At 41.7% G+C, this 12156-nt stretch overlaps 4 protein-coding genes across 4 annotated transcripts; 2 read left to right on the top strand and 2 right to left on the bottom strand.

Annotated features, from left to right (window-relative positions):
• The first annotated feature begins 13 nt into the window (after positions 1 to 13).
• LOC121601667 (histone H3-like) lies at positions 14 to 655 on the top strand. Its single transcript, XM_041930484.1, has one exon. The coding sequence runs from the start codon at positions 14 to 16 to the stop codon at positions 542 to 544; it is 531 nt and encodes a 176-aa protein (XP_041786418.1). The 3' UTR covers positions 545 to 655.
• A 385-nt stretch (positions 656 to 1040) lies between these two features.
• On the bottom strand, positions 1041 to 1976 carry LOC121601673 (histone H2B). Its single transcript, XM_041930490.1, has one exon. It carries the CDS (start codon positions 1922 to 1924, stop codon positions 1550 to 1552), a length of 375 nt encoding a protein of 124 aa, XP_041786424.1. The 5' UTR covers positions 1925 to 1976; the 3' UTR covers positions 1041 to 1549.
• Positions 1977 to 2150: 174 nt separating this feature from the next.
• On the top strand, positions 2151 to 2814 carry LOC121601662 (histone H2A). The gene has a single exon (XM_041930478.1). It carries the CDS (start codon positions 2207 to 2209, stop codon positions 2579 to 2581), a length of 375 nt encoding a protein of 124 aa, XP_041786412.1. The 5' UTR covers positions 2151 to 2206; the 3' UTR covers positions 2582 to 2814.
• Positions 2815 to 6487: 3673 nt separating this feature from the next.
• Positions 6488 to 6947, bottom strand: LOC121601665 (histone H4). Its single transcript, XM_041930481.1, has one exon. It carries the CDS (start codon positions 6863 to 6865, stop codon positions 6554 to 6556), a length of 312 nt encoding a protein of 103 aa, XP_041786415.1. The 5' UTR covers positions 6866 to 6947; the 3' UTR covers positions 6488 to 6553.
• Between the last annotated feature and the right edge of the window lie 5209 nt (positions 6948 to 12156).

Below are 12156 nucleotides of genomic sequence, written 5' to 3' on the forward strand. Positions count from 1 at the left end.
AAGATGAGAGAAAATGAGGGTTGACAAGCGCATAAATAGAGCTGTTGTTCGAGCAGTTTCATCATTCAACGTTCAACTTTTGTCAAAGAAACAAGTTCGCTCCGTGCTCAACGAAACCTACGCTCCCGAAGTGAAATGGCTCGTACCAAGCAAACCGCTCGTAAATCGTAATCGTAAGGCACCTCGCAAGCAGCTGGCCACCAAGGCTGCTCGTAAAAGTGCCCCGGCTACCGGAGGAGTGAAGAAGCCGCATCGTTACCGTCCGGGAACGGTGGCCCTCCGAGAAATCCGTCGCTACCAGAAGTCGACCGAGCTGCTCATCCGCAAGCTGCCCTTCCAGCGCTTGGTGCGTGAGATCGCCCAGGACTTCAAGACGGATCTCCGCTTCCAGAGCTCAGCCGTGATGGCGCTGCAGGAAGCCAGCGAGGCGTACCTGGTTGGTCTGTTCGAAGACACGAATCTGTGCGCCATCCACGCCAAGCGCGTCACCATCATGCCCAAGGACATCCAGCTGGCCCGTCGCATCCGCGGAGAGCGTGCCTAAATCGTCCATGCATCCGGAAGCGGTCCCTGTCCAAACGGGGCATTTCCTTCTCAAAACGGTCCTTTTCAGGACCACCAATACTGTTGAACATATCAAGAATTTTCTTTCGATTGCTATTACGAAATGGTATATGTGAAGGCAAGCTAACACGTATGTCATTTAGTAATAACGAGATAATGATGAAAAGGTGGAATATTCGTTTCAAACAATCATCGTTATGGGAGGTAATTTAACTTTTTCTTGACAAAGTTTCGCTTTTTAATAAGGCAGCTTAGGATTTTGACAATATTAACCAATATTATATTACCACTTATATTACCTATGACTATATTACCAACATCGCAGCTTACAACAAACCGCGAAAGAATAGTATGGCTTTATATTTTACAACAAATTCTCGACACAACCAGCTTAACTGTGACTCATAGGCACAAAACGAAAACGCGTACCAAAACGATCCTACAATACTTATAAAGTAACATTAAAATCGAACTAATATATAACAATATTTAACTCACGACACATAAGCTGCAATTGGTTGCTTTGTCGATAAATTATCCTCGTATGCGCGAGGAAAATTTAAATTAAAAAAATGATTCTCATACCACGAGCGAAACGACTTCTATTCATAATTCATGATACACGAAACTCCATGTACAATTTCACCTCGCAAAACGCTTCCAACCAGTGCGGACTTTTTTTTAATGTTTTTTGTAAACGTGCAAAGGTTCTATTTAACATTAATATTTACAATGAACAACGCAGAACTTTAATGTCAATCACAGCATCATTGTTTCCAATGATGTAGAAGACATAGTTCGCAAACAAACTACATTACAGGCAAACGCAACAAACTGAACAATAACGTTGACGAAGACGGACACCCTGAAATTACAGCGCTAATTCGCTGGTGCAGATGAAACGAAGGATAATTCTTTGTTTGAATGCGATTTGTGGTCCTGAAAAGGACCGATTTGAGAGAACGAAGCCAATCATTTCAGTGGCTTACTTCGAGCTGGTGTACTTTGTGACAGCCTTCGTTCCTTCGGAGACGGCGTGCTTGGCAAGCTCACCAGGCAGCAGCAGACGAACAGCGGTTTGGATTTCGCGGGACGTGATCGTCGAACGCTTGTTGTAGTGCGCCAAGCGGGATGCTTCGGCAGCAATGCGTTCGAAGATATCGTTGACGAAACTGTTCATGATGCTCATGGCCTTCGAAGAGATGCCAGTATCCGGGTGGACTTGCTTCAACACTTTGTAGATGTAAATAGCGTAGCTTTCCTTGCGGGTCTTGCGCTTCTTTTTCTTGTCGGACTTGGAAATATTTTTCTGGGCTTTGCCAGACTTCTTCGCAGCTTTTCCACTGGTTTTGGGTGCCATTTCGACGGAAAAATACACTCAACACTGGGACACGATGTGTTCGATTCAACGGGTGATTGCGTTCTAGAAAAATTCCGAGCTCTCGGATCGCTTATAACGGGCCGTGAGAGAGGATACGTATCGTGCAGCTCGAAAAATTCCAAACGAGTATCGCGCAGCTCGAATAAGCTGCTATATAAGCATCGGTCAGGTCAAAATTGCTCCATTGTAAAAAGACCCTTCTCAAAGAGAACATCGTGTTGCTCTTGATCCGTTACAAACGTTCCCCAATAAAATCTAACCATGTCTGGCCGTGGAAAGGGAGGAAAGGTAAAGGGAAAGGCAAAGTCCCGCTCCAACCGTGCCGGTCTTCAGTTCCCCGTTGGCCGTATTCATCGTCTCCTGCGCAAGGGTAACTATGCCGAGCGCGTCGGTGCCGGAGCGCCCGTGTATCTGGCAGCCGTCATGGAGTACTTGGCCGCTGAAGTGCTTGAGTTGGCCGGAAACGCTGCCCGTGACAACAAGAAGACGCGCATCATCCCGCGTCATCTGCAGCTGGCCATCCGCAACGACGAGGAGTTGAACAAGCTGCTGTCCGGAGTAACCATCGCTCAGGGTGGTGTGCTGCCCAACATTCAGGCCGTGCTGCTGCCCAAGAAAACCGAAAAGAAGGCTTAAACTGTATGACAAAGCTTCCTTCATCTCAAACCCAAAACCGTCCTTTTCAGGGCGACAAATAACTTTGCCAAAGACATTTTATTCGATTCATGCTGATATGGGACAACCAGAAGTAAGAACATTATCTAATATAGAACCGTGCTTGAAAGTGTGTACAAAATGTAAATGAAAAAATGTGCCTTCCTTTGGCACATAAAGTATCATTAACTGTTTTCAATTCTGTTACCCCTCACTTCGATTTCTACAAATGCAGCATATCAGGAGCGATGTGTTAAATTTTCCAGGTAGCTTTGTCAAGAGGGTTGGTTTTACCATAACAAATGCAAGCAGTGATACCTGTGTGTTAACCTTTTTTTCTGGAAACGGTAAAGGACACGTTTACCTGATTCATCGTTAACTACGGGAAAATGTTAAAAGTGTTGGTTGTCGAAAAATGTTGTGTGTTCAGGTAAAGCTAGGTTCTCACAACAGTTTGGCTTTCAATATATCGGGAAACGTTGGAAATGGCTTTAAAAAAGTTGGACCAAAGATTAGGAACATTCATATAGATAAACATCCTCAATTATGTTTCCCTTCACCCTTCATTTATCTAACCACATAAATATATAAATATAAATATGTAAAAAGTAAGTTTCAGCCCTTTACTTTACAAAGGAGAAGCGTTACTTGCCTTTCAAAATTCCCAAGCATCATTTAATAGAGGTTGTGTCAGCTTGGCGACACCTTATAAATTTTAAAATATTTTACATTTCGATGAAAATATAAATTATTTGTTTGAGGATAAATCGACATCAGTGAGATTAAATTATTTAATTACAAGTTTAAAAAAATCAGGTTGTTCATTAATGCACTATAGTTTAAGCAAAAAAGTCTTACAGTTTAAAGGTCTTAAAACCTTCAAAGATTTTAATTCGAGTTACGTTGCCAAAGCAAAAAATATTAATTATTTCTAGTATATCCAAAGAAATTCAATATAGGAAATAAATTTAAAGCCCATGAAGATAACGTTAATTGCGATTTTGAATGATGGTTGCTTTGGATGCGAGGGCTCTTTTGAAATGGCGCTTATCGAATTTAAAAACTCCATTCATAATTTTCAAATTCCTAGTTTTACCAAAAGATTGGCAAATAAAAAATGAGTTTTTTGTGATAACATATAACTTAACTTAACATAACTTAACATAACTTAACATAACTTAACATAACTTAACATAACTTAACATAACTTAGAGTTTATTGATTGTTAAATAAGTTTTTCTTGAAGTTGTTATAACTCGCATTGATGCAAAAAATATTAAAATAATGAAAATGTTACAACTTTTCATAATCATCAGTAATAAATGATTCATATCTTTAAAAAAGCTTTTTATTTTTGTTCAAAATTGGTCGTTTCTCATTATTGCATACAAATAATCAATATTAAGACATGATTAATAATCTATTAGTTTGCTTATCCCCGATGGTAAAACCACGCGTTAAAAAATGCTGCTTGGGTTTGCGCTAAACAGGCGTTACGTGTAACGCTTGCGTAACGTAGAGGGCGGGTGTTAATGATATCCCAGGGTGTTTGTCCTGGATAATAACTGGGAAACATTTGTATGATAACGAAAGCTGGGGAACAATCACCAATTGTTAAAATTGAAACGGAAACATCGCTCGCGGAGCATCGCTACGTTATTATAAAAAATGAAGTCAGTATCCCAAGAAAATATATGGAATTCAGCTAACATCCTAGATGTTGGAGGTTGAGTTAATTTCTACATCTTTATACCATCCTGCTAGCAAATCTTGCATAAAGTATTTGGCGGGAAGCTCTTGCTTGACACTTGTTAACGCTCTCTGGAGAATATGGTAAATTTGCAAGTTTTTGCTCTTATAGAAAACTCAAGTGGTGAGATTCTCTTTTTTAGGGCGCAATCCTGCTTAATGCTTCGTAAACTAAAATATAATTTAGTTTTTTATTTACATTTATAAACGTCACACCACAATTGCGTTAAATTGCAGCCACTTTAGGCATTTTCGGCAATGAATATTGTTTTACTTGTGCAATTTCAATTCAAAAATCTTCAAATTAACACACATTACATATTTTAAGTGTTTTCAAAGTCTGATGATGGAAACTGTTTCAAGGTTTTGAGTTGAGGCAATGTTTTGTGTGTGCGCGGAAACGGTGTTATTGTGATCAAAAATAAAGAAAAGAAATAGAATATGTAGAAAAGAAAAAACCTTATTTGTTGAAAAGAAGCTTTTTGTTATAATTATTTTTATCTATTCCGAAAGTTTTCAAGCTCACATCAGCATGAATAACATTCTCGTTTCTATAATTAATGCTATAGAACAGTGGTAACAAAAACGCATCGTAAGGCATAATTAGTTTAACTGTCAATTAACAACATTAATAAACAACTTACCATAAACTGTGGATGCGTCTCACTTAGCTATGTAAAAAAGTCAGTTAATTTTTATAAATGATCGTTATATCCAACATTAGTCCATCTTAATTATATGTTGAATAAAATTCTGGTTCTTAACATTCTTATTGGGACCTGAAAGTTCTATTTATTAAAAATGACGGGCCTTCGAAAGATCCGCTAACAAGTTTGTATATAAATAAGCACTTCTTTCTTCTATGTTGCAGAGGTTCTATTCCAAATAACAGGCACCTTGTACGGTAAGACAAACCGCATTACGAGACGTCGGGAGACGATAAAACAATGAACGAGTAAGCTTGCGTTGAACCGATTCTAGCCTATATTTTAAATGTAGCTGTGTCGGTGTCCAAATAATACTAGCAAATTCTAGAGTAGGATGGACAATTGCACAATACACAGCATTTTTACTGAATGGATCTTTGAAGTCTTTCTTAACACGCAAAATGAATCCCAACAAACGGAAAGCTTTTGAAAGTATTGCTTTATAGTGGTTCTGAATCACATTTTTACGCGGCTTTGATCTATCATCAATTTTGTATTCGCAAATAATGGGAAATCTTTTCCTAGTGTGGGATGTAACAGAACATTTTGATATGTTGAGACGCATACAATTGGAATTACACAACGCGTTAAATCAAGTTAAACAGATTTGAAGAGTTCAAGAATTGGTTTGATCTGATACCGGTAGGAACATTTTCATATCACCTGCATAAAACAATTTTTCGCAATCCGGCATAACGTGAATAACATCATTTATGAAGATTTGAAAAAGAAAAGGGCCGAGAATGCTGCATTGTGGAACCCCGGACGGGTTGGTGAATGGTGCAGATAGAGAGGAGGAAATATTCACTGTAATATGCTTATCACTAAAATAATACGAGAGCAAATGAACTAGCGCCCTATTAACTCCGTAGCTTGATAGTTTTGAAATTAGCATTGAGTGATTTACGGATTCAAAGGCATCATTGACGCTGTTAGCTGTTGCTGTATAATAAATTCACAAACCTCATGTGAACAGTGTTGTTTTTTTTTCACCCGTTTTCCTTCTTTTGATGAATTATCCCAGGTATCAATGAACGATGCGCTTATGTAAGTCAGATTTGAGCTGATGCAAAAAACGGTATGTTCCACACGGTGATTATTGCTTCAAGAGGATGAAAGGTTTGTCCTGAAAAAGAAAATGATTTTTATTACAAAATATTACATTAATCAATGTATAAATAAATAAATAAAAATTATTTCTTTTAACAAACGCTTCAATCGTCGTTTTTATGTACGATTCAAACGCATACGTATAAGTTAAAAAAGCACATTTACAAAACGCCATTTCATGTAAATGCACTGCATATACAGCAGTGTGAGTGCTTGTTATGCGAGTAATATGTTATACGCACGCCATTCGAAGCCATTATAGATTTTTTTCTCAAATAAGAATTGTCGCATGTTGCGAAAGACACAGCTCTTGAGTAATGTATTGTGGTCCTGAAAAGGACCGTTTGATTTGAGACTCCATTTGGAGGTTTGTTAGAGCACGTTGAATTTAACCTCCGAAACCGTACAGAGTACGGCCCTGACGCTTCAGAGCATACACCACATCCATAGCGGTGACGGTCTTACGCTTGGCGTGTTCAGTGTAAGTGACCGCATCACGGATCACATTCTCCAGAAACACTTTCAGCACGCCACGGGTTTCCTCGTAGATGAGGCCGGAGATACGTTTCACTCCTCCACGCCGAGCCAAACGGCGGATGGCGGGCTTGGTAATGCCCTGGATGTTATCCCGCAGCACTTTTCGGTGACGCTTGGCTCCTCCTTTACCCAGGCCTTTTCCTCCCTTTCCTCTTCCAGTCATGATGAGCACAGGATTGTACGTTCACGATGTTCACACTTTAAATTGACGATCACGAATGAGCGTTTTCGAGCTCAACGTCCCTATTTATACTTTTTCATCCACGCATTCCCTCTTGCTCTTAAGATGAGAGAAAATAGGGGTTGACAAGCGCATAAATAGAGCTGTTGTTCGAGCAGTTTCCTCAGAGACGCTCTCTAGCTGCGGTTGTGAGTGGACGTGTAGATCTCGCGCGATTGATCGTTTGCTCAATTGATCAGTGAAACGTTTTGTGCGTGTGTGTGTGTACGTGAGTGTGGCACGTTGGAGGAATCACCGATGTCAATAGATCCGGCTTCTGGCCGTGATCGCAAACGCCCTGCGGAGTGTGCGTATATGCAGGGAAATGTTACGAAGAAGAAGGCTTCGCCGAAATTGGTAGTGGTTCCACCAAGTAATGGTTCTGGTGCAAGTAATGACGTCACACCGTCGACAGCATCTGCGAATGCGGCGAAGAAGGAGAGAATTCCTCCTTTAATCGTAAAGGATCTCCTCGAAGAGGAATTTGCAGAGTTTAACGCTCTCGCAAACACGGGCAAGCTTGATGCCAGTTTCAACTTCCTAAAGGGAAACTACACGAAAATCTCGTGCAATACGCGCGATGGTTTTGAAGCCGTGGTTGGTCGCTTGAACCAACTAAAACGCGAGTTTTACTCGCACGATTTCCCTGGAGACAAACCCTTCCAGGTGATATTGAAGGGATTGCGTTTCGGCACCCCAGAAGCAGTGGAGAAATGGCTCGTGACAGCTGAACTTCCACGACCAGCTTCAATCCGTTTGATGGAAAGCAATGTGGCCGCCAAAGCTTCGTTCAAAAATTTCGTGGTCGCTTTCGATAAAGGCCAAACCACACTTGAACAGCTACAAAAAGTTAATCGAATCCAATCGGTTAACGTTCGTTGGGAACGATACTTCCCGGTACGTGATGAAGTGACACAGTGTAAAAACTGCTTTCGCTTCGGTCATGGGCAAAATCATTGCTCTATGAAAACACGCTGTATTAAGTGTGGAGGAGAACATCATGCTAAACAATGCTTTGTTGAGCTGGAAAACAAAAGGCGATGTGCCAATTGTGAGGGCAACCACAGTCCCTTGAACCATAACTGCCCAGCTCGTCGCGACTTCCTTGAAAAGCGTGACGGAAAATACCATCAAAAGGCAGCAACGCGCTATAATATAGCACCACCACCCGCTGAATCCGCCTGGAATTCTAGACTCAGCTGGATTCCACCTCCCTCCCAGACAGCAGTCACGCCTGTGATACCACAACAAAAGTTGCCATCAACTAGCTTGCAACAGGAGCAACCTTCACAGGTACCACAGACATCACTAAGTCAACAACACGAGACACAACAACAGCGGCTGTCACTCCATTACCATCCGTTGCAACAGCAGCTTGAACACATGCAACAGCAGATGAACATGATGCAGCAGCAAATCATGCAACAGCAGAAAATAATAGATAAACTTGCATCAAATCTGCTACCACAACCCAGTCAGCAAACACAGGTCCAGCCTCAACGACAACAGCTGCAACCAGAGTACGGTCAGGCGCAATCACGGCAGCATCAACAGCCACAGCAGAATCAGCAACGAGCTCCTCGTGAGCCGAAATCCCAACATTCCTCGCCTGTTGCCAATGCCTCGAAGAAGGCAATGGAAGTGCAGAAAACACCAGCACCATCGTCATTCAAACAACCAGCTCAGGATAAACTTGAGCGTTTGAGAGCCCAGCTTGCGCTAGAGGAGTTTTCTCCAGACATGGCGCTGTTCACTTCCATCACTCGGCTGTGGAAGCGCTTTCATAGCGAGATGAAAGATCTCCCCCGCGACCAGCAAGTCACAATGCTGGTCCGACAGATAATGGATGAGCTTCCTCATGGCTATTAAAGCTGCCACTTGGAATGCACACTCCATTTTTTCCAAAAAACTGGAGTTCATCAGCTTCCTTCAAAAGGAAGCAATAGACATTATCGCCATCACTGAAACTCATCTACGATCTCACCAAAGTTTCAACCTACCAAACCACAGTTTCATAAGGCTCGATCGAGACACACATGGAGGAATAGGTATAGCTGTCCATCACAAGCTCAAATACCGAATCCTCGCCCTACCCAATACCCGATTCATCGAAGCGGCTGGAATAGAAGTGCTAACTGGAAGTGGTTCTTTTAAGTTTTTTGCTGTTTACTGTCCTAAACAAGCAGCATACTCGAACGGCACTACCAACTTGCTCAGGCAAGACCTGACGACCCTTGTCAGAACAAGAGGAGATTTCCTGATCGCAGGAGACCTGAATGCGAAACATCAATCTTGGGGTAACCAGCGTTGCAACAAGAATGGGCAGATACTGTTCGAAGCGATGCAATCGGGCTCCTTCACAGTAGTGCACCCAAGACAGCACACATTCTTCAATGGTAGAAGTTCGTCCCTCATTGACTTCTTCCTCACCAACATGCAAGAGAAGATCAACGAGCCCGTCGCAACAACTGCTCTAACATCGGATCACCTGCCGGTTGTCGTGACCGTCAGTGACAACATACAAGAGACTTGGCGTAGAAGGAAGAACTTCCGCGAAACTGACTGGCGTTTGTTTGACGCTACTCTGAACGAGAATCTGACCCCGGATGTCCCCCTGAACTCTTCAGAAGATATCGATGCAGCGTTGAGAGGGCTTAACACTGCCATCGAAGAAGCGGTCCACCGTGCAGTTCCAGTTGTTGAGCTTCGGTCTCATTTACTGAAGCTAGATGCCGACACCATCCGGCTCATCTCCTACAAAAATCTGGTAAGAAAACGATATCAACGATCGGGGGATAGAAGTCTTTACAGACAATTTCGAAATCTTGCCAAGTTAGTTCAAACCAAGTTAGAGGTTTTCAGAAACCAACAATTCAGAGATAGGCTTCGAGTCATGCCTAAAGCGTCGCATCCCTTCTGGAAGGTGACAAAAATTTTAAGATCAAGGCCAAAACCCATTCCTCCTCTTAAAGACAATGATATAGTGCTTTTCACCACAGAAGAAAAGGTAGAGGGCTTAGCAGAGCAATTCACGTCAGCTCACAGGTTAGCTGAGAACATGGAAAGTCCCTTTGAAGGCACTGTTAGACAGTCAATTCTTAATCTAGCACAAACAACCTTCTCCTTGCCAGATGAGGCCCGAATAACATGCAGCGAAATCAAAGATCATATCTCCATCTGCCCAAATTTTAAAGCACCAGGATTTGACCAGCAATTTAACATCTTGCATAAGCATTTAAATGAAAGTGCTCTGCTGCTGGTCACCAACATTTTAAATAAATGTTTGGAACTTGGCTACTTTCCTCAGGACTGGAAGATAGCCAAAGTTGTTGCCATTCCCAAAGCGGGTAAAGACCCTTGCTTGGTTACAAGCTACAGAGGGATATCACTTCTGAGTGCGCTGAGTAAAATATTCGAGAAAGTGATCTACCTCAGAATGCTAAAGTATTGTGAGGAATCTAACGCTTTAGCTGACGTGCAATTTGGATTCAGGAGAGGTCATTCCACGGCTCATCAGTTGCAACGTGTAGTTAATATTGTTAACAACGCCAAGACCAGAGGTATGTCCACAGCGATGGCACTGCTAGACGTAGAAAAAGCGTTTGATAACGTTTGGCATGATGGCCTCGTTTTTAAACTGCTTAGACTACAATTTCCATCCTATCTAGTTAAGTTAATCGCCAACTACCTTTCTCAAAGAACTTCCAGAGTAGTTATTGGCAATATTGTTTCTTCCACATATGCCAATTGTGCCGGTGTTCCACAGGGAAGTGTGTTGGGTCCACTACTCTACAATTTGTACACTTCAGACTTACCCACACTAAGGAATCATACCTCCCTTTCCCTGTACGCCGATGACACGGCTATTCTATATAGCAGCAAGAACTACAGCTTTCTCCGTGGTGGGCTTCAAAGAGCGCTGGACACCTATATCGGGTATCTTAACGATTGGAAAATCAGGGTGAATCCAAGTAAAACCCAAACAATTGTGTTCACTTACAAGCGAAACATGCCAGATGACGCACTGCGGCGCAGAATAGATCCGATACAAATATCTAATTTAGAAATACCCTGGTGCTCAGTCGTGAGTTATCTTGGTGTGATCATTGACCGATGGCTTCGATTTAAATCCCACATTGACCATATAAGTAACAAAACCTTGAGTTACTTGAAGAGTCTCTATCCTTTACTCAAGGGTCCGGGACTATCATTGGGCAACAAGAAATTGGTTTATCAACAAATCATAAAACCAGCATTATTATATGGTTCCCACATTTGGAAAACATGTTCAGCATTCGAGCTGAAGCGTGTACAAATAATACAAAACAAATTTTTGAAAATCATTCATGGTCTTCCGATGCAATACCACACCATCCAGCTGCATCAGTTAGCCGAAATACCTTACATTAAAGAACAAATAGAGGCAGATTATGCAAGACTAAGAACTACCTCTCTGGCATCCAGCATGGCAAACATAAGTAGCTTATTCGATTAAACGTTTTTCCTAGGTTAAAATAAACACCATGTACATATGTAAATAACTAAATTAAAAACCGTAAAGTTAAGGCTAGATCTAGGTTCACAATGAAGTTCAAATTAGGTTTAACTTAGTAGTATGCGTATGATATGGGACTATAATTTCCTGAACAATGAGAGCTAAGCTCTGCAGTCATATAATCCATGCGTTAGGATTCAGAAGAAAGACAACTTCGTTATTAGGCTCCATCAGGATTTCTTATATCCAGTTATTGTTTTAAACATGCAAGCAGCAGGAAATCAAAACAATGTAGAATTTGTTCTCTACGACACCATATGTATTTAATCTTTAGTATGAAATAAAAGAAGTTGATAATTTTTCTTAAAAAAAAAAAAAAAAAAGAGCAGTTTCCTCATTCAACGTTCAACTCCTTGTGCGAGCGGTTAACCCGGACGGACGTGTTCAACTCCAGTGTCTACGCCAACGGTCTCGGGAGAGAACGTTGGCAAGAAGTGAAAATACCGTTACTTTTTGTGTGTGATCTCGGGAGAGAAAAAACCACAGTGCCAGCTGCGCGCGTTGATACTTGTTCAGTGAGAGTGACACATACACAAGCACACACGACACAGTTTGGAACGTGCGACAAGCACAGCGCTTTGGCGCCAAGAACGTCGTTCGCTGCGTAAGCAGTGAAGCCGATGTTTTCGTGCCATTTTACCCCGCTACTCGGGAGAGTAACGAGTGAAATTATTGTCTT

The sequence above is a fragment of the Anopheles merus genome, unplaced genomic scaffold (assembly GCF_017562075.2).
Source record: "Anopheles merus strain MAF unplaced genomic scaffold, AmerM5.1 LNR4000139, whole genome shotgun sequence".
NCBI classification, from domain to species: domain Eukaryota; kingdom Metazoa; phylum Arthropoda; class Insecta; order Diptera; family Culicidae; genus Anopheles; species Anopheles merus.

What these genes read in the sequence shown, in the direction of transcription:
- LOC121601665 (XM_041930481.1), bottom strand. Translation starts at nt 6,865, where the DNA reads ATGACTGGAAGAGGAAAGGGAGGAAAAGGCCTGGGTAAAGGAGGAGCC.
- LOC121601673 (XM_041930490.1), bottom strand. Translation starts at nt 1,924, where the DNA reads ATGGCACCCAAAACCAGTGGAAAAGCTGCGAAGAAGTCTGGCAAAGCC.
- LOC121601667 (XM_041930484.1), top strand. Translation starts at nt 14, where the DNA reads ATGAGGGTTGACAAGCGCATAAATAGAGCTGTTGTTCGAGCAGTTTCA.
- LOC121601662 (XM_041930478.1), top strand. Translation starts at nt 2,207, where the DNA reads ATGTCTGGCCGTGGAAAGGGAGGAAAGGTAAAGGGAAAGGCAAAGTCC.